The following is a 22,482-nucleotide window of genomic DNA, read 5'->3' as shown; positions in this document are numbered from 1 at the left end:
ACACTTTTTTGTGGCCATCAGCAAGAAAAGAATGTTCCGACTTTATTCAAATTTCCCACAGTGGGATGTGGGAGCGATACTCTACATATAGCGCTTAAAAATAAAGATCAAGTTGAGTTATGGTCACGCGATTGCATTGTAAAAGAAATGTTGTGGAATCGATCAGAAAAGGTTTATCATCTAGCATATAAGTATTGGTACTGTGTACTGCAAGGTTCTGGAATCATCAAAATGATAAGAAATTTGGCCCAATCTTGGTAAAGTTACAAGCACTGTACACAGAAATATGTATATGGGACTACACAAAAATTTGGCATAATAATCCATCCCAATTTTTATGATGTTACATGCCATCTTTAGAATATCAAGGAATTTGAAGAGCCATGCTTTTCAAGGAACATTTTTCCAAACTTACTTAATACAATGATAATGCTCACAAATTATTTTTCAACTCTCTTCCTAGAACTCAACCTTCTCTTTAATACCAATGTTTCTAAGTGATGTACTATTATTTCCATTATTATCACTACTATTATACTCAGTCAACATGTGACAGCTAAAATCTACCATTGAAATGTCATAATAAGAATTAAGAAATTGCATAATCCCCAGCTTACAACAGCAACAAATATAGCAAACCCCTTTTAAACAAATTTAGACATGGTTAATGATTTTTATCGTTTATTCAAGGTAACCTTTTAGGGGTAAACATCCTGCAAAACTACAGACTCTACATTGTACTTTAACTCTTAAATATTTTGGAATGTAGTAGGGAAATAAGAATAAGAACAAAATATGTCTCAAGCCTTCTAGAACTTTGCACAAGGCTGGTAGAAGGAAATTCACAATATTTTATTGCTTTATAATGTACTGTAATACATTCTTCTCTTAATATCCTTTTGCTACACATGCAATTACTATTTTAAACACTGGCACATGTGGGGTGAAAATTGTCAACACCACGGCATTACAGGGTATACACGTGACATAACTACCGAAAGAAAAACAATCCCATTATATATTCGTCCCACTCAATGCATTGTTTGGCTAATGACAATTTGCATTTGTTTACCTTCAGATTAAAGCGATACTGTATTGTCTGAGTGAACTGAGTGGACTGTTCGGACATTGACTTTTAACCTTTGACCTGAAATCTGATCACCACATCTTTTTTCTACGAAAACAAACTATTGTTTACACTCAAATGCATGCAAATATGCAATCATTAATTAAATAACAGTCAACATGTAATGTTCTGCTGAACTCTGTGTTCATTTCATCAGTACAGAACACACACCCAAAGGTACACTACATTACAAAAATATCAATTATTTTATTGTTAATTGATTCTCATTGGTTATAATGCTTCCGATACATTTTTAATCTTGCAAATCTTGTTTTATAAAAAGACCTTAGCAATCTGATACAGGTAGCATGAACACCATTACCCCCAAACAAAAAATAATAATGAATTAATATGTTGTACTAATAAAATACCTTATTAAACATCCTCCCCCCCCCCCCCTTCACCAAAAAAAAAGTAGACAGATGACACAGCATCTCCGACATGAAATACTCCTGTAAATAGTTTGAAATATATACTAAAATAACTACATGTTTCATAACATGTACAAAGCAAAGACAAGATTGGCTCAAAAGTAGATCCTGTACATAAATATAACTCACTCTGCATACGGACTCTGTATGCTAAGAATAGAACTGCATGGTATTACAATCAAGCCTAAATAAATCAAATAAAATTACCTACTTGCAGTGGTTTAATGTGTATACATGCGTCCTATTATGTGGAAATAAAGGAAAAGCTTGTCATATCAACGGGGAGGCTGGGAATTTCCTTTCAGGAAAAACAACTGATACAACAATGAAAACAATTGATGTAAACGGTGGCGCCATGTCGTAACAGCATGCAACGTCAAGTCCCAATGTCATAATACAATAGAAGTCCGCGAAGCTCACTCAGGACTGGTGCATGGACAATTTAGTAAATGCCTCACAGATCCACTTGGTCCTTGACATATAATTTTACCCTACCGCAAATTAAAAGTCTTTTCGGACTTCAGTTAAACCAAGCTTAATTGTTTTTCATTAAGTAATGCAAACATATTTTTTTTTTAAAGCATCTTGTAAAGGTATTTCATAACTAGAAATTTAATTCGTCATGGGGACGAATTAGGTGGTCTGTCTTCAAGTCTTATGAGAGATTATAATATTTACTATATTGAGAAAGGGAGAAGTTATATAGACATGTAAACAATGATGATCATCAAGATGATCTTGATAGTAATGGTGATGACGATGATGATGATGATGATGTTGATGATTATCATCAACAGACCACGATGACATCAGACTGAACAAAATTAGAAAACATTTAGATAGCGTATAGTCTCAGCTACAACATACTCAAAAATCAACAAAAACCAAGCCGAAATAACGGCGATATTGCTCGCAAAAGACAAGAATGTAGAATCCAGATTTGAGAAAAAGTCATCTCCCATAAGGATTACACGCCAAAAGTAATGGATCTAGTGATAATAGGGTAATAATAAAGTAAATATGGTTGTTTATTACATTATTTGCGATTGTACGTGTTTTAATATTCAAAGGAGATGGTAGAGTGAAAGGTCAAAAAGAAAAAAAAGTGAAGAAAAAAAATTGTTGGAGACGCCCGGACTCGAACCCGGGACCTCGAGGTCGGAAGTCAAGTGCGTTACCGATATACCAAAACATTTCCCATAGAGATTACACGTAAACGGAAAATGGAATTATCAAATCCCACTTTGTAAGTGAAATATGAGCATGATCCCGGCATCTGATCGAAAAATAAAGGACACACTTGTGATAGATTATTGTCTCAGCTACAACATACTCAAAGCTCAGCGTAAACAAAGATAAAACGGCGGAGATATTGCTCGCGAAAGACGAGAATGTAGATCCAGTTTTGAGAAAAAGTCATGTCCCATAGAGAATACACGCAAAATGTGAAAAATTGACATGCCTCCTTTAATCGCAAAAATACGCCATAATACCATTGTCAAAATGAAATATCATGGTGACCGCATTTGTAGAGAATATACTCAGGTAGAACATATCAAAATTTGGAAGAAAATTAATCAATATTTACAAAGATACAATCAATTTTCCAAAAATATGATGACGTCATAATATGCAAATTGAAATTTTGAGTTCGGAGGCCATTATGATGACGTCATGAGTCAATTGAGGGTCAAATGAGACATGGAATCATATCTCAAACTCATGCTTTTTCTAACCATGATATAAAAGTTGGGGTCAATGGACTATCTGAAGAGCTATTATGATTTTTAAAATGGCATGTTTTTGATCAAATTTGCATTATATTGCCCATAGCAGCACGCGCGGATTTTGAACTTTGACGCGCGCTCACGGCCTTATGAAAGGTCAAGGGTGACTGAAAAAAAATGTAAATTGTCATTTACGGTAAGAGCAATCTAAATCATGTAAAAATTTTGAATTTGACCTTTTCTGCGCGCTATGAGCGCGCGCAACGCGCGCGGGGACACTTACGGACGGAAAATTTTGAAATGCTTAAAATGACCTGATTCGTACTCTCCTTTAATAGTTAAGTGATTTTGAGCATTTGTAAATTTTGACGCACGCGTACGTGCGCGTCATGACCTTTATGTGACCTTTGATGACATGACTTGTTGACCCTTGACCTGAAGTATATGTGATATGAATATGAATGACCTTTGCTTATGGATCACGAAGATATGATGGATAACGTGATTTCACAAAATGGCGCCTGGATGACGTCACGATAATCTGATGACCTTGAAAATGTTCCTGTCACGTCTCATGACAATGACCTATGACTGTGTCAAAATTTAAAGAAATTAAAACAACCGATCTTGAGTTAACCGATAAACAAAAAACGGGAAGAAATAAAAATAAATAATAATAAATAAATAAATAAATAAATAAAGAAAGAAAATTCTGACGAAAACAATAGGTGATCTGTCGAAAACGACAGACCACCTAATAACCTGTTTATCAAAAATCTTATGAAATCTAATCATGTAAGGACTCTATATAATATTGGGGGCCGGGGTGTTTTCCCCCCAAAATAGGGTGCATCTTATACACAGAAATTTACGGTATCTGTAACATTATTTAAATAATACACAAAACTGAATGTGCAAGTAGTGCAGATAAAGTATCAAATTATCAATGCAATTGTATATATTTTACATCAATTGTTTGAATGGTTTCTTACATATATGGCAAGTGATCCCTGTGGGCTGTGTAATTTCTCACATGACTGAAACATGACACTACAAATCAGGGTAGGTATTAACGCCCTTTGTTCATTTCTTGGACTGTTATGTAACACTGTTTACACGAGTGCATAATACAATGTTTAAGAGTTATGTAATAATGTTTATGTAGTGCACAGACATTGTAACCTATAAATAGTATGTGAAGACGTTGGATCACTGGCTGCAACTTCCAACGTGTATAGCTCAGCTAAACCACTCCCAAAGGGATAAATGTAAAGGGAATTGAAAGTATCGGGTGTAGATACAGTCTTTATTGACTCTCAAACAGACTCTATTCACAGCGAAGCACTTCAAATGACTCCAGCCAGTATTTATCATTCATCCACCTGTATAAAGGGGTCTAGCAATCCTAGATACTGTTCACAATTCTGTCACGCAACGAACAAAACAGTGTCCATAGAACGGGGGTAGATTGAAAAGGCCAGTAATAGTATGGAGGTTATTACACTACAGAGATGGCCATGAGACAATAATGTGTCCTCCATCTAGTAGAAGCACAGTACACTTTGTGATGACATGGTTTGATTGGTAAACGACCAGACAAGATAAAAGTTAACATAGTGCCCATAAATTGTAGAACCGATAGGAAAGAGGCAGTATGGCAGTGAATGAGCACAGAAATAATAATAATGAAGAGTCATTTGCATAGCCTAATTCTTTCCTGAATGCATATTTCCTTTTTTTATAATGTGGATAATATACATGTATGCCTGTTCATAATCTACAGAAATATAGATACATATCTCTTTAAATCAAATACCATCTCAACATGCTTACTATTTATTATCATCACATTTCACTTGATTATAAATGCATGACAGGAATATATCCATTCCAGTTTGGAAGAAGTAATGTTACCCGTTCATGTGATATCAGCATTACTTGTATATTCTTCTGCACTAGTAAAGATTCAAGGGAAACTTCACTGGAGAGATACCAAAAAGCAAAACAAGATCAAGGTAAAGGTATAGATTCTTTGTAAAGTAATACTAACAGGACATACCGGTACACATAAACATATTGCCACTAAAGGCACTATATATTCCCAAGTACTGCACTACAAACATATCACAAATCTCCTCTACCTGTAAAACTAGCACTGTATACTTGATATCACAATGAGACTGATAAATATGTTCCATTGTTGGGCAGTTTCGAGAGGGATAAAAAATACACCCCCTGGGTTGTGTGCATTTGCCCTGCCCTGTCTGTACACAACAATCCCTTGTACACTTCTTCTGCACATGGACCATACCACAACAAACTACATTATTCTTTGTAATACTATCCCCACGTTAAGTTACAGCATCAAACATGATTTATGATTATCAACCCAGCAAAATGGCAATAATATACCATAACAGTATCATGATTATATCCCAAGTATTGCATTGATAACAAGTGTACAGCAACTAAGAGGTCATTGTCTGAGAGTCAAAACCACATTGCACGTACATGCTTTTATGCTGCAAAGCAGAGAAACATACATATATATATTTCCACCAGTATACTGGCAGACTACGGTACAAACAACTTTGTAATGTTCTTACCTGATCCGAGTATATCCTTCTAAAGACACACGTGTCTGACCACAATACAAATCAAATTAATCATGTGAAACAAACGCAAAGCTGGATAAAACACAGTATCCCCTTTTTTAAATCCGTGCGGAACCACTCGTACGTCCACTGCACTCTTCCAAATCAGCGCCACACCATGGGCATGTTTAAAACGATATCATCATTTCAAAAGAGCACTGATATTGAGGCCAGTTGTGTGCCTTTAGAGCAGTGACAAAGCTCTGGGCTCTGACCTGTAAACACACACGTACACATAATATGCTGTACATACACAGCCTCTCTACACATAGGCTTCTCCCCAAAGAAGAGTGTGGTACATATTCCATATTTAGCCTGGGCACGCAGACCCTTCGTCCCTTATCTGATCGGAAAATAACTTCCAATTTCAGTTTGAGATTAGACGAGTGCTTGAGTGATTTATCAAAACAACAAAGCTCTTGAGTTAATCTATGGCAGGCTAATGAGGAAGTCGCCCGTCGAACTTTCCGATGGGATACGTAAGTTTTGCGTTTGTAACATGATGGAGTCTGGTTTCTAGACCATCACCATGCATACTCTGGGCATGAGTAGAGGAGTGACCAGATTGACAAGAATATGTCCCAGATATGTGGTGGGAGCAATTATAGGTTGCTTGAGTGGACTCTAACTTCGTTTTCTGGTTTCATTTTCACTTTGATTCAATAAAGAATGCACCAATTTACCGCTACAAGCCCGCGCGGTCAAATCGAAGAGAAGAGAATAAAAAAAAAGATCAAGCGTTTGTTGTGCTAAAATCACAAACTATTCCAGCAGAAGGACAACTTCTTGACGACATAGAGTCTGTATCGTAAATTGAATGAGTGATCTTGGGGGAAAATATCAGTGATATCTTTGAGATTTAACCTTCGATATTTTGAAAACCGTGCGTCAGGTACATACATGTACTCTTAACAATGTAGACTTTTCTCACATATTCCCCTATGGAACAAAACAATAGCAACATCCTTAAACCACAAAAGTTGGTAACAACAGCATACCAAGGTTCTCAATCAGCATGAACAATAGAAAACTGCATGCATTTAGACAAGTCGTAAATGCGTTGTTGAAAGCAAACCTAATGACCCATTTCCGGCTTAAATTACAGAAGAAGAAAAAAAGACAACCATTTTGGAATACCGGTATATATAAATGAAGTTACAAGTTCTACAAATACAAGCAACACACTGTGAATCTCTAAACGTTTTCAAGGACTTTGTTGAAATCATCATTTGGGAGACAAAAAGGGATTCAGCACAAAATATCTTTGAAAGGAAGCAGTAGGAAAATAGTCTACCAGTAATTTAGCATTATTGAATTAAAATGCCCCCAAGAATCAGGATGAAAAATGGGCCCAGAATATACACCGGCTACAAAGAAGCATTTCCCACGGATTAAAGCTATAAGTTGAATTATCAATGTTAAATAATTGGTTCCATTCTCAACATAAACCCATAGACATAGAACTCAACTCACTTCTGACAGTTACCGTTCCCATGACTGTTGTAGATTCAAATCACATTTTCGCACAATAATGTCCTCCAGTTCTCTTTTCTAAGATCTCTTTGTATTGAAACGCTTTCATGCGTTCACTCAAAGAATGATTTCTCCAATTAAGGCCAAATTTAAAAAAAAACATGTTTAGCGTCCTGTTTTTTCAAAAAATAGGGAGGAGGCCCTTTTTTTCTCTTTTTTTTTTTTTTTCCTTTCAAAATTGCCGCTCCAAATGGCCGCTCGGTACATTTTCCCTGACAGTCTGGCTATTTTTCAAGATGGCCGCTGACATTTTTTTTCCTTAAATCAGAAATAGATCCATTTTAGCAGTGTTTTTATGTTTTTTTTTCTTTAAAAAAAAAAAATTCACAAAAAAATACACAAAAAACCAAAAAATTCATGCTAAACATGTATATTTTTTTTAATGGCCTAACATAATCGCATAGACTATTACAAAATCAACCTAAGGCAACTTCAACAGCCTTGTGCGCCACCTATTGAAATGTTCAAACATTACAAAAATGTATTACAGTACTTAATCCGAACATGACTTCTACTAGATATATATATATACAACAGGCCGGGGTTGCAATTGTGTTTCATAGCCATTTTTATAATCATCCACAATACATCCTACTAAAAAGAAAAAACCCACTGAATATCCTACTGAGAGAAAGAAATTCGCTTTACAATCCTACTGAATTATTTAGGAAAACGACAAAGAAATTGTCCACCGACATAGCAATGGTACAACTGGGATAATAATAATAATAATAATAATTTATATAGCGCAGCTTTTATACAAAATACATTCAGCTGCGGATGAAAGAAACGTTCAAAAAGGTAATTGCTGCAATAGTAAAGCACACAACATACATGTACAACATCCGAAGTACAGAGATGATTGCGATCATTATAATCAACTTCTACTAGAGCCCTGGGAAAAAAGAGCTGGGCTAACCTGCATTTACCCTGGCGCGGCAGCATCATATATCACAAGAACGTGTCTCCTACTCGACAATCTCCTCAACTACCTTCCCTCCTTGGTGTTCTCAATTCTCAAAGACATAGTGTTCGGTGACATACAAACAGTAGAAAACACACACACATTACAAGCACATCAGAAGCGATTTCTAATGACATTACATTCTGTTCATGTCATCGAAAGACGATTAAACTGACGAGATAAAAATCTCTGAAGTTAGTCTCAAAGGTGAGAAGACAATCACAATGTGCCTACGTAATTGCTGATAAAATGCAAGATCATTCTCTTTCTTTTCTTTTTTCTGTGCCAAAGTTGAAACAACATGTTGTTTACAGATCAAAGTTGCGTGCCTTGAATGAACTATTTGAAATATTTTGTGATCAGAATATCAGTGTTTGTCCTGACGACAGATTTTATACCCCCCCCCCAAAAAAAAAAAAAAAAAAAAAAAAAAAAAATCTCTAATTATCTTTTCTGCAAGAACAGCAACAAAAGTAGCCAATATTTTCAAAGGTTACATCTAGCATCTAAAGTGTTAATTCTACCATTTTGAAAATCACATTTTGGGTATCACATTACAGGATATATATGAGTATGTAATATAATGATATACTATAAAACATTAAATATAATATCAGCTATTTAATCCAATGAAAATGGTTTCACTTTCTTTCAACCCTTGATATCAAAACATGTTGATATTTTTCCCTATTAATATCAAGCTCTGACTCCCACTCACTATACATCATAATATTATGATCACTCTTAAAACAAATATATGAACATATATCACATTCCTATGTTATATCATACTTATTAGTTTTACTTCCTCCATCAGGCCATTGAGGAATCACAACATAACATGTTCAAGGTCCCTGGAGAGTGTTATCAAATATTAACTACAGACTCACAAGCGTTCGCACGCATATAATGAAGCCGATTTCAAGGAAAGTCCTCGAGGAAAACATCTTACATCTTTTCTAATAAATAACCTTTGCTCATAAGCATATAAAAACTGTGTTAAATCACAAATATCACATTAATATCATTTTTCATGTGAATAATCATGTGAATAAATCATGATGATGAAAATAACACAATACCATGACGATTTCCGAAAGGTTACCAACTCTAACCACCAAACGCCATAAAATGTGATATAAAAAACCAAGGGCAAACATAAACTAGAGACATCCTGCATAAACCAAGAGCATTAAACACAGCTATAAAGCATTTAAGTGCATGTTCCTGGTATATTACAAATTTACAACAGTGTGTTTCTTGAAATCATATAACATAACAGTTCAGGATGTGTAGCAATGTTTCACTGTTACTTTGCATGAAAATGAGTCCAAATTTGTCTGCCAGATTTTGGTTGGCAATCAACTATAAGAGGTAAATATATATATCTCAGTTCCTTTACAGATTGAACTTAAACCTACCTTACCAGTATATCTTCTTTTTTTTTTGCTCAATTGCTGCTCTATAATCAAGAGAATTTTCAATAAAAATGGTATATCAAGCAAGCAATCAACATCTATTGTCTATTTTGATTAAAGAATCAATTAAATGTGTATATAATAATAAGTATCTTTGTGCAGCATAAAATGTACGACCCTTCGGTAAAAGGGTCTGAAAATCAGTTTATTACTTAGGTGACTGCAATCATTTAAGTCATTTCGACAACTAAATACTTATTTTCAAGCCCTTTTGTTATGAGGGAAGTTCTAAATTTAACCTTTTCATTTTTTTGGGCCAGCAAATGGAACATAGAACCTTTAACTTTGACAACACTTTAATAGATCATCTTTGAAGGTAAACAATGCACATTGCACTTATGATCTCCTCATAAACTCAGAGTGCACATCAAATTTATCCAATGCATTCAAGTCAATATCCAGTTATCATTTGATGATTTACTGATTGCGATTGGGAAGCTCAGAACTTACCTCAATCTTTTTCTTTCACAATAGAAAATGGAACGGTGCAGCATTTTCTAGTCCATAAACCAAGTTAAGTCCAATAACAATCAGGAAAACATGGCATAAACAAGACACTTTCAATGCACTCGAGTGGTATCAAAACAACTTGAATTCACTTAAGTTCAATTTAACCTAGAATCCAAGATATACGTCTTCCCTGCATTCAGCTCCGAGTGCAGATGAGAATAACACTGACCAACTGATTTAACTTTCAAGAAGGAATAGTGTAGCAGTGTTTACTTTATTAGCCGAGTTAAATCCATTGGCAATTGGAAATATATGGTTAAACACAGAATAACGCGATGTAAACAATTGTTTAATAATCACTTTGCAACCCGCAAGTTCAATTCAATCAATAATGAAGAGACAAAGACGTACACTTGGATCTTTCCTGCCTTCAGCTTTGAGTACAAATGAGCACAACACTGACTAAATGACTAATCCATGGACTCCGTCACAAACTGAGGGTACGATTGCAATCAAGAGTTCCGAACCTTGTAGTTGTTTCTTTATCCACCTATCTGTCGGTGACTGAAAGCGAGAGTCCGTCCAACCCTCTATCTGTATGCCTGATTTGCATAGTGAGATTAATCCCGGAATTAATCAACTGTTTGTTTTACATGAGTGTACAAGATGGCATACCGCCAATCTAACCACAACCACACACAGATATAGAAGTGCTGTACCTGTATACAGATGAGCATATCAGATTGGATAAGAGATACAGAATGTTCATGGATACTTAGCGGAATCAATCGAAGAAAAAAGTCATTAGGATCTTTCCGGCTTGATCTCCATGAGGAAGTATCATTAAGTATTGCTTTTTAACATGATCTGTAATGCATTCTGCTGTGAAAGCTCTATAATTTGTGTAATAAATACAGATAAGCAGTGTGAAAGGGGTTAGCATACTTCATGGTTCTAGAATGTATAAACATAATTTTGTCATCACTTACTCACAATGCTAACAATATTATTATTCACTTGTTTGACAGGGTCATGTACGAGTAGATACAGGCTGGAACCAAATGTAAAGCCTTGCTCTACAATGTAACATCTATTTGACACACAATGGCTTCAGTCGATTTTATTTCATGCCAAAATCTAATTATCATTCCAAGTGTTCACAATCAAGTCTAAACACTATAAGAACTCCCAAATGAAATTGAGAAAAATATAATTTAAGATTTCTTCGAATCAGATTTAAATGCCACTAAAAATGAACTCATTTTGAATACACTTGTAATAGTATTGTAAATAAATGAGATACCAGTATTATGTATTCTTACTTTTTCAATTTAGAGAACATTGTTTTCTTCAAACGAGGGACTATTTTTTTCGTATAATATGACAACCTGACATTACGTTTTATATAACACAGACCAACAGACCAACTGTATCCAATGAATTCAACAGTTGAATATAAACTTAATGTCTACAACCCTTAGGTTAAACTACACAGATGTGCCAAGCACATTTTACATACTTTTTTCACCTGTATGTATGTCATCATCTGCTTGAAGCTAACATCCTTCATCGATCGATAATATCAACATAAAATGATCCTTCAGGTCATCCCAATGCGCAGCTCTTAACGTCTATTCAGCGCCAGAAGGGCGTTAACTATGTGGTACAGTATATGAGATAGTGCCCTTCTGGCTCCAAACAGCACAAAGAAGAGTAGATAGTAGAGTATGCACACCTGAGCATATGTTTCTCATATACGCAGTTGATCTTTCCATAGAGATCCATATGTGCATGTGTGATTGTGTATCACCATTCATGCTTGCAAAACAGAATCATCTGTTCACTGGTGATTCAGTTAGGAAGTATGGTTCTGCTCGGTTCATTCATCATCATTCATATTTTAGATATGTGAGCTATCTTTATTACTATTATTTCTTAAGTTCTGACTAATTCTTTCAATGGTATTTTTGTGGTTGAGAAGTAATGTCAAATACATTTTTGAAGTATAATTTGACTTTTCTGCCGGATAATTCACTGAACTGAAAGAATGTATGTTGAAAAAAATATTACTAACATTCTCCAGACAATTAATAAAGCATTTGCCGATATACAACAACTCTAAACTTCATAACTGATCTGAGAACATGAATAGCAAAATTACTTTCAACTTTCCATAAACATTATAAACGGATTCACTTAGTGGCTACAATGTATATTCATATTTCATACAAAATTACTAACTCCATATAGATCGGAATGCATATTTCAATTTCTTCATGCTGTCAGTTTTACTGCAAACCAAATCAACTTTCTGTCACAGACATATGCCCTTTAAAACAAAAACGTACTTTGAAAAGCAAAGTCATCGGCTTACTTATTCATCCTTTCCTAAAAAGCTTTCACAGAAGGGGCAGGCAGGTATGTATAAATTCATGGGCCAAACACCGACATAACTTAAGAATGCATACACCTCTCACCTTTCCGAAGGTTCTCTCTCAGGCACCAGGAATTATTAAAGCAAGTTCCGAATAAATCCAATCATAACACGAACATGAACAATAACTCATACATACACACAGGTAGGTAGACAACCCCCAGACTCATGCATTCACGTACTGGTATCCCTATTTGTACAGGCTTGAACTTGCGCAAACAAGCGCAACGGCCCTGCACGCACGCATGCTCCCACCGACAAACAACGTCGTCTGACAAGTGTGAAATCGAACAAAACAAAAGAAATGTTTACGATGTTCACTCGACTAGACTACATGTGTGTATCAGGTCTCAGTCAATGAATTGCCACTAAAAAAAAAGACACATGTACACTGTACAAACAAAATTTTGGAAAGAATGATGAACATTCTTGAATTTTTTTAACCTAAAAACACACCCACACCATGTCCTTGAGAAAGAACACCTTCCATTTTACCGCATTTCCTTCTGCAGAAACAGGTCAAAATACACTTCTAAGAAAATAAATGTTTTTCCTTAGACAAATAACTATGAAGGTCTACAGTGTCCTAGTATAGAGTTAAAGATTTACATCAAGATAAATATCTGGAAAGTACTTCAGGTAATTTGTAACCTTTTGTTGCTGCTTTTGACTGAAATATTCACACAATACCATATCTTGTTTGGTCATGTGGTTAACAAAACCACCAAGTCGATGATTGCATGTGACTCAGGGTGTGTTCGCACATATTTTAGTTACAGTTTTATGTTTTTCAAGTGTAAATGGCACATGTATGAACCAGAACATTGAGGCAATCATAATCATTATCACTATTGTTATCTTCATCAGCATCATAATAATCATAATCAGTATCATCATTATCATCACCATATTATTCATTATCAAAATCAGTGTAATCATCACCAGCTTTATCAACACCACTGTACACATAGAAAATAGTATAACTTTACAATAATAACTATCTGTTTGATATTTTTTTTATTTCAATGGAATGCAGTTCACTAATAAAATGTTGGCTTGCCAAAAAATAAAGAAGGGAAAATCCCCTTTCCTAAATGTAAACTCTCAAGGAGTTTACAAAGCTCAAATTCCACTAGTCACACACAAACAACAGAAAGCAAATTTGGATTCTGAAATAAATAAAAGAACTAATAAAGATGACATCTAATCATTTGTCACCCTCAATTTGACTCAATATCTCTCTTCTCTTTATGCTTGGTGTCACAGACTTATTCTTAGAGTATCTAGGAGTGATTTTATTCTTACCTCCAGAGGGCGGTCTACTTATTAGCTGTACATAGTCTCCAGGGAAGTATCCTATAGACTCCACTCCTCCTTTCATGATGGACCCTTTCCATCGCCCGTCAGGATGCCTCTCCAGCACCTGAGGGAGAGAAAAAGGGAAAATCCCCATAATGAATTATTATGTTATTAATTCTTAATGACAAGCTAGAAGAATAAAGTTTGCTACATTAACAAGATTATATCTGCCTCAGGAAACTTGTGGAGTAAAAGTGGTTTTAAAGAATATACCAGCTCCAGGCATAAGCATTCCATGGTTGAATGTAACTGTTCTCGACAAATTCTGAATGAAAAATCTCAAATGTACTTAATACCCAAAGTAGACAGGCACCGAAGCCTTCACAACAAAAATATTTACAACATATTTTGTTTAAATATATCAATGGGGGTGAACCTTTTGCTAATATCTCTCTCACATAAAATTGCATATTATGGGAATATAGTAGTATCACAATGAATAATCTGGACTTCCAAGGTTTTGTCAGATGTAGTAACTATGACTGCTTGCCCAACTTGTTATCAAATATTTCAAGCAGTCCCTGTTTAAGTGCCATGTCAGTCACTGTGATTTTTATAGAGGGTCCTTGTTGAAATCTTTGAGGCTTCAGAAAGTTTGAAACTAAGACGGTGCCCCATGAACATAGGTAGTGAGTACTCGATCATAATAAGCATTAATTGTTTAATCTGCCCACCACATATTCTTCCTATTCCATGTACAATTCTTAGCATAACAAGACCTTTAACAAAAGGTGTCTAATAGGACCCCCTGAAACAACACACACATTCTTTCTGACATAACACAGAGAAATCATGTCAAAATATTGATGTCAAACCAGCTTCTTTACCATGCCTCCAGGAGCTACGTGTACCTGAATGTTTTTAAGGTCACCAGACATGATGAGATGACCTTCTTCTTTTCCTTTCTACTTTAACCCACTAACAACTGAACTGTTTCATTTGCTATACCCGTAGGCAAAACACAGGAACAACACGGTTTCTAGAAGCAATGGGTTAAAATCCAAAAATGAAAGGTACATTGCAGATTGTAATGGCTGAGGGATGGGAGTTCTATCACTTAAATGTTTGATAGTGGAGAGCCTTTTCAGTAGAAGATGCAAAAGGATTAATCATTGATTTTCATTGAGTAATGGAGAAATCCATCCCATGTTAAAGTGGGATTGCCCATTTACACACCCCAATCAATTTTCAATAAATGATGACAAGATAATGGAAATAGTCTGACACATTTTTTGCAAACCATCAATAATCTAAATGTTACCTATGTGGAGCCAGAAGGGCATTAACTCTGTGTAAAATGGTAGGAGTTATTGTCCTTCTGGCTCCAAACCGATGATGCATCACTTAATGCAACGATTAGCATCATAATAACTCAATTACCTGTATAAAATACATACTTTCATTTTTTTTCTAATAGCATCATAGGTAGAATGCAAACCATTCAATTAATAATATGAAGCAACAGAGCCTAACACAGGTAATTAAAAACCTGTCTCCCCATATAGACGTGCTTCATATTACTTACCGTTAATATGTCCCCGGCCTTGAATGAAATGGCTGACCGGTCATGGATACGTAAATAGTCCTTGATCGCTTGAGCTTGACAACCTCCTATTGCTTCTGTAATTAAAACAACAAAAACAACAACAGTGTTAGATACGACACCTAGCATTGGTCAAGGTGTTCTCAGTGGTAAATAACATTTTAGTTACGTACAGCATCCTGATAATTGTCATACCTTTAAAAGAATGGCGAGGTGGATATGGCTACAGTCTCAGATATAGGCAATCAAGGGCTGTTTCATAAAACTTGTTATTAAAAAAAAGTTACATACATGTACAATAACCTTTAAAAGCTACTGAAATTAATGTACAGTCAAACCTGTCTATAGCCACCACCCAAGGGAAACACAAAAGGTGGTCTTTGTAGACAGGTTCCTTTAGTACACATTTCAATGAGAATCCATTTTCAAGGGAAACGAAAATGTGGTCTTTGTAGACAGGTGGTCACTAAAGCAGGTTTGACTATCTGATTGGCTTGCCGAAAGCACATTTGTCATAGAACTTTAGCATTTGTTATTGATAACAAGTCTTACAAAACATGGCCCAGATTCAAGACCAAGGCAGTGTCCTAGTGGTCTTGGGAGGTCCGAGGTTGTACAGCAACATGCTCGTGCAACAATTGATATTATGTGTTTAATTTGTAACACTAAACAAATTCCCAACATAAATCATGGACACTATTAATCTAATCCTACATCAAACCTAAGTAGGACCGATTGCAATCCTACACCAAACCTAACGTAGGACGGATTGCAATCCTGATCTTAACACTGCATCTTTGATAAAATGAAACCTGGAGTAAGTATTTCTGGAAAAAATATCAAATCATCCTTTGGCGATGTCATTCATCCTCAATGACATCTATAATCCTTCTCATTGGACCTCTGGTGCATATAGGAGCTTTTACTTGCAAGGATCTCTTTAATCTGTACACACTTCATAAGTATGAAGCACCTTCCTGGTAGATGTATGTACACATGTAACTTATCTGTATACTGCAATAGCTTCTTACAACATTAGTACCATACTTATACTTAAGTAATGTACTTAGTAAGTGCTTGGTAACTACGTTTCTTAACATGCAGGTGAAAATCCCTATCAAATTTCAAAGCAAGCCTCCTTCTTGTGATAAATTCAACTCACAGGTAACCCTTGGGGTTTCTCAAAAGTGGGGAATATCTATTTAGAGGACACCCAATTATTTCCTATTTCAACACCTCAGCAATAACCCTAACCAGCGAAGACACCATTTACACCTTGGAGCACACTCTAAGAGCTAAGGGGATATCCCGCTGGGGCCAAGCATTCCTTCCCCCTTCCATCGTGTGATAAATTCTACGGTTCTTGCATTCAGCTGCACAGTCGGACTCCAGAGGGAGCCAATTACCGTCACATTCATGTCGATGTAAACATAATGTCATGAACTCCACGCATCGCGGCACACACTCGCACATAAACACATACTAATTTGAGCGTAGGCAATAATTACTGGCAGCGCAGTTTACGAAATACAATTTCTCACGTTAGTCATCAATTTGTTATGACCATTCTAATTAGCTTTTGTTCTGAAAAGGAATTAGTTGTAGAATAGTAATCAGGATGAACTTTTAACGATTATTGATAAATTACTGTTTTATATTGCATTAAGTTGACTTTCAATTCTTCTATTACATGTAGTTATTATTAGATTTCAAAACTATCATATGACACAATAGAAACTGAGTAATTAGGTATTAAAGTTAATGCTACCTATGATCATAAGTGCACTGGGTACCAGAAGAATCAATCAATTAACAAATTAACAGCAGAATTAATATCAAATGATCATTAATCTTCATAATCGGTTTTAGTCTAGTTTTGAGAACTGGATTAAACTAATTAAAATACCACCCCTGAAAATAAAACATTTAAACTAGTAATAAAACATTTAAACTAGTAATAACTGTGATACCATTTAATACTAAGTGGTTGTGAGTATAGCATTACATCAATGTTGGGTGATGCACATAGTTGATGGAGTACATGATGGGGGTCACTCAATCAGGTCATGACAATGAAAAGTGTTTTTTTTTCTTCATTGCTGTAGGCAATAAGTTCCATTTCCTAAAAAGAAGCCAAAACCTAGCTAATCTATCTATGAAGATCTCTACAGTTGCCAAGTTTTCCCCCACTTTTTGGTTAAATAAATGCATCTTTAGTCGTCTACATTTTTGCTTCCGTAGTTTCCCATTTTTTTGTCAGTAGAAAGGAGATTTCTGGATAATACATTTTGTTGTAACCCAGACGGAAGCACATTATCAGAAACATTCCTATTGGTTTAGTGTATTGAAAATTCCTATTCAGTATAAATTGACTTTAGAAGGCGACCCGTCTGAACTAGGAGCATTCTTGTCCTCATTAAAAACACACAATGAATCAGTTTTACGAAATATGGCCTGGTAAATATTGCTGTGTGGCCAATTTCCTATACTTACTGAATCCTTTACTTCAACCCTGGACCTCGCGCTAAACCTGACCCTAAACCTAAACCTAAACATTAACCTAAACCCCAATAGCAACTCTAACGCTACAGCCTTAACAAAGCCCAAACATCAACAATGGAGCAAGGCGCGTTTGCTGCCAGAGCTACTGAAATCGCCCTTGAAACTCTAAAGAGTCCCTACATTATCATCTTGGGGGGAATTTTGTTATATTAATTTGAAAAGTGCCGATGGAGAAGGAATAAAAGGAGATGGTTGCCTCTTACTGCCACTTGTGATCTACATGTACAGTATCAACTAAACCATTTTGACCAAACAATGATTTATTGTCCATTCATCATCCAAGAAGTATTGCTTGCAATTGGAGCATCTTTGCAGCAACACCCGAACCCTGTCTGTGACTGTGCACTGCTTAGACAATAAACAACAATACTCGAACCACATCAGCAAATTGATAAATCCGACATAGGCATTTGGATTCTGATTAAAACAGAGGCTTAGAGAGACAGGAAAGCTACTAATAGGAGGAGTTTCCTGTACTCTGCCTTGTTACATTCACCATCAGGGTCATACGCCAAACCCACTGCACTTTCGGGAGGCCGTTGTGATCAGGGACTAATAATTGGCATCACGCATCTCCCGACGATACCTTGATCAAAAGGGGATTGCCACCGACACATCCAGGTAATAAACATCACACTGCATGGCAGCAACATCGTTTCTGATCTAGAAAACTAATTACTGGATTTGTGATTGTAGTATTCGTAGTTACAAGTATTGTCATCATCATGTAAAGTTCTTTCCCACATTCATTAGCCAATTGTCCATGAAAATAAGGATATTCTTTAAATAAATAAAAAAGGATCAATAATTTTGTTTTGGCCCAAAGGAAATAAATAAACGTAAGGAGTGTGTGCGCATGAAAGATATTTTTGCAATGACCAACGTAAATTCCTTTGTTGGCAATGTCAAATAATCCATTAAATTTATCATAATTAGGCTTGAAATTTGCTTTTATCATCTGAGTCATAGGTATAATTAGAAAATATTGGGAGCTCCTAATTAACAACCTTACACATTTGTCATCGATCTCTCCCTCTCTCTCTATAAAATGCCATATCAGTTGACTTTGGCGATAATGCTGTTCCACAACCCTCTGTTCCTAGCCTTCTCTATTAGCAACACTCCCAGTTCTTTCACTCCTCTCTCTTCCAACAATTTCTGCAGACTGTCCATCCAAAGTATCCTCCTTCTTCCCCTACTCCTTCTTCCCACAAGTTTCCCTGTCAAAGCAAGATTCTTTAGGCCTTCTCTATGTGTAATGTGACCCATGAACTTCAACTGTCTAATCAACATCTCACATATTATTTTCCTTTGCACTCCAGCTCATCTAAGAACTTCCTCATTACTAACCAAGGGATATTCATCATTCTTCTTAAAAACCACATTTCGCAACTTGCCGAACGCTTTTTAGTATCAGAGGCTAAAGTCATCAATCACTGAACAAATAACAGGATGAACTTTATATTCTCAACACTTCAAAAATCTTTTGTCTCAAAATCAAATCAAATCTTTTACGTGTGGTGCTCCCCAGTGGTAATCAGTTTGAAGTCCATCCTTTAAAAATTCTTGAGAAACGGGAATAACAGCACTACACGTTTAGATGGACACACAGACAGAAAATGGGGGGGGGGGGGGGGAGGGAGAATGAATATCAAACACTACCTCCATTGGAAAGGCATACAAATTATGCAAGACCAGGAGGGTGTTTCCCAAAACTAAGATCGACTTTAAGACTTTAAGTTGGACTTAACTATGGCAGACCAATCATGCCACTGGTTGCTCTCACCATTATGATCTTGAGATAATATTTTTTACTTCAATAATGAATTATCAAAAAATGTAAATTCTGTAGATTTGTGACTATGATTTGTACGTCCCTTGAGAAACTAATGCCAGTTAGTCGATCTTAGTCTTTGTGAAACACCCTCTGATGTGTTATGATTTGATGTAAGTGTATTTATAAATATTTTCCAGTGACCTTAAATGACCTTCAAAGGCCTGGTAATTTTGATCCATTTCAACGGAATCAGACATCCATGTCTAACAAATTGACTTTATTAGAAAGGGCTGTATTTCTAAGGGAAAACTGATTGAAATCTGGGAGAAAAAATATGAAAGAATTACTGCCCTGGATCCATTATTAGTGTTCATAATCATCAGGCATGATGCTGAATGGTGCTTTGATGATTTGTTGCTCTTGGATTATGAGGAAAAGATCAACTCAGTTCGTTTTGAGTTTGTGACTCATGCCTGACCCAGGGCAGTCTATACACAAAGTTTGGCCAACTCCATTTCAGCTGGACACAATATAGTGCACATTTTTTTCTTTTATGCTTGCCCAACAAAGCAACAAATGCTGTAGTATTTCCAAATGATATCCATGAGACAGTATCTTTAAACTGTCACTAAGTTCTTGAATTTCCTGTTAAAATCAGATTCTAATCCTATAACACACATTTCTACAGGATGTCAAGGAACGTACGGGTAGACTTCTATGAGATGCGGAAGAACTTATAACATTTTTGATACTTTTGAAAAAATAGGGCTAGTTGACCAAACTTTGCGCATAATTTAATACTCTGGTATGGACATTGCCTGATATTTTAGCAGATTCTCTCAACCCGGGAGTAGTACATTTTTTTATTTCAAGGTGGAACTATATTGGGTTGACTTTAAGCTGATTACTGTATTCCTCCATTCCCAAAGGAATCAACTGGTTCCCGTAGACGATGGGTTAAGCTTAAAGTTGCTGGGTATATAGAGGGCAGCACACGGACGTATGCATGGGAGCGTAATACCCATTGGCTCAGTGTAATGTAGTGATCGGGAGTGATTGCCAAGTTGCCTACTTCACGAACGACTATGTACCCATGCATAAACATCTTTAAAGCAAGAGGAAAACTATCTATACACAAAGACATATGAATAGGAATGCCCGGGTTTTTGGTTTAAACACCTTTTATTATTTTCTACCGATTGATGTTTACCTCTTAGTATTTGCTTGATATCTTGTGCAGCTCTGGTTGGGGTGAACTTGTTGACGATGTCTAAAGCTGTCTGACTGTGAGAGTTCTTCTTTAGTACATCAATGCCACTCTGTAGAAACAAAGGAAAGGAAGAAAAACAAACAGAGAACCGAAATACAAAATAGGTTAGTAAAAAATCGTTGAGGCTTAACAAGGCTAAATGACTGGATGAAATTTGTTGAGGTACCAAAAGATTGTTTCCAGACTCAGAATATATCTTTGTAGCCATTTTCTGCTGAGATTCAGATTTTTTTTTTTTTTTAATCCATGAAATACTCATGGAAAATGGAATTTATGGAGAAAAAAAACACTAAACAAACAACAAATGCCCTCATGATTAAATTCAAATCACTCTGGCTTCTAGATCTGTATTGACATAACAAATTTAAATGTATGGTTGCTTCCGCTCAGTCTCAGTAATTGTTAGGATACAAACAAAATCATGCACGTAACAGTCAAATTAAACATATACTAATACCACGTCATACGAAGCAATCTGAATGAACGCACGGCTGCCACTAGTACATGTACGTTACCACAGCAACATTTATCAAGAGGTATAAACAATTGGAATCAATGCTCCCAACGGTGCGTTGCAACTTGCATGATATTCCGCAACATGCATGAAATTTATATCATACCGGTAACCGGTATGTAAATACATGTCCCCGTCTAATAAAGGAACACTTACAACAGACCAACCATGTCAGCCTAAAGTCAAGGACAAGTTTCAAAAAACAAATAGAAAAGATATTTTTCCCATTCACAATGCAATGCAGATATGATCAGTCCCTAAACAAAAGCTTTTAAATCTTACTTAATCATTTTTGCTACTTTCATTGTTGCAAACTTCTACTATTTCAATATTGTTATTGAAAGGTTAGCTCACTCGTGCTCGACTTTCGAGAGAGAGAGAAGAAAAAAGCGTGAGAGACTCGGTAGGGCGTCACTCACGTTCACACAGCAGCAAGAAAGAAACCCGCCTACATGTTGGTAAACAACTATTATCTCCCATCTACTGTATCACTGCCAGTGTCTCACCCACTGATCTTACAAAGAAAAGGATTACCTCCAAACTATTTTCAACTTGGTAAAACTTTGTAAAACTTGTAAAACTCTATTATGAATGCCATTCTGAAGGACTGCTCATGCCAGTATTAAACACTTTCTGGTACAAAATTGTTTTTCAGTACAA

General features: G+C 35.9%; 1 protein-coding gene across 2 annotated transcripts in view; it reads right to left on the bottom strand.

Annotated features, from left to right (window-relative positions):
• Positions 1-22,482, bottom strand: part of LOC590908 (TRIO and F-actin-binding protein) — a 106,082-nt gene that overhangs the window by 28,261 nt on the left and 55,339 nt on the right. The window contains exons 7-9 of one of the 2 annotated variants that reach the window (XM_030984215.1): positions 21,249-21,357; positions 15,682-15,776; positions 14,103-14,220 (exon numbers count right to left, since the gene is read on the bottom strand). In XM_030984215.1, the coding sequence (XP_030840075.1) occupies positions 14,103-14,220; positions 15,682-15,776; positions 21,249-21,357 (322 nt within the window). Of the gene's footprint in view, positions 1-5,890; positions 6,417-14,102; positions 14,221-15,681; positions 15,777-21,248; positions 21,358-22,482 lie in introns of those variants that run through there. The other variant, XM_011683501.2, reaches the window with a different exon arrangement.

This window comes from Strongylocentrotus purpuratus, unplaced genomic scaffold, assembly GCF_000002235.5.
Source record: "Strongylocentrotus purpuratus isolate Spur 01 unplaced genomic scaffold, Spur_5.0 spur5_scaffold_14, whole genome shotgun sequence".
Classification (NCBI taxonomy): Eukaryota; Metazoa; Echinodermata; class Echinoidea; order Camarodonta; family Strongylocentrotidae; genus Strongylocentrotus; species Strongylocentrotus purpuratus.
Note: the sequence above shows the minus strand (reverse complement) of the source record. Positions and strands in the feature narration are given on the sequence as shown.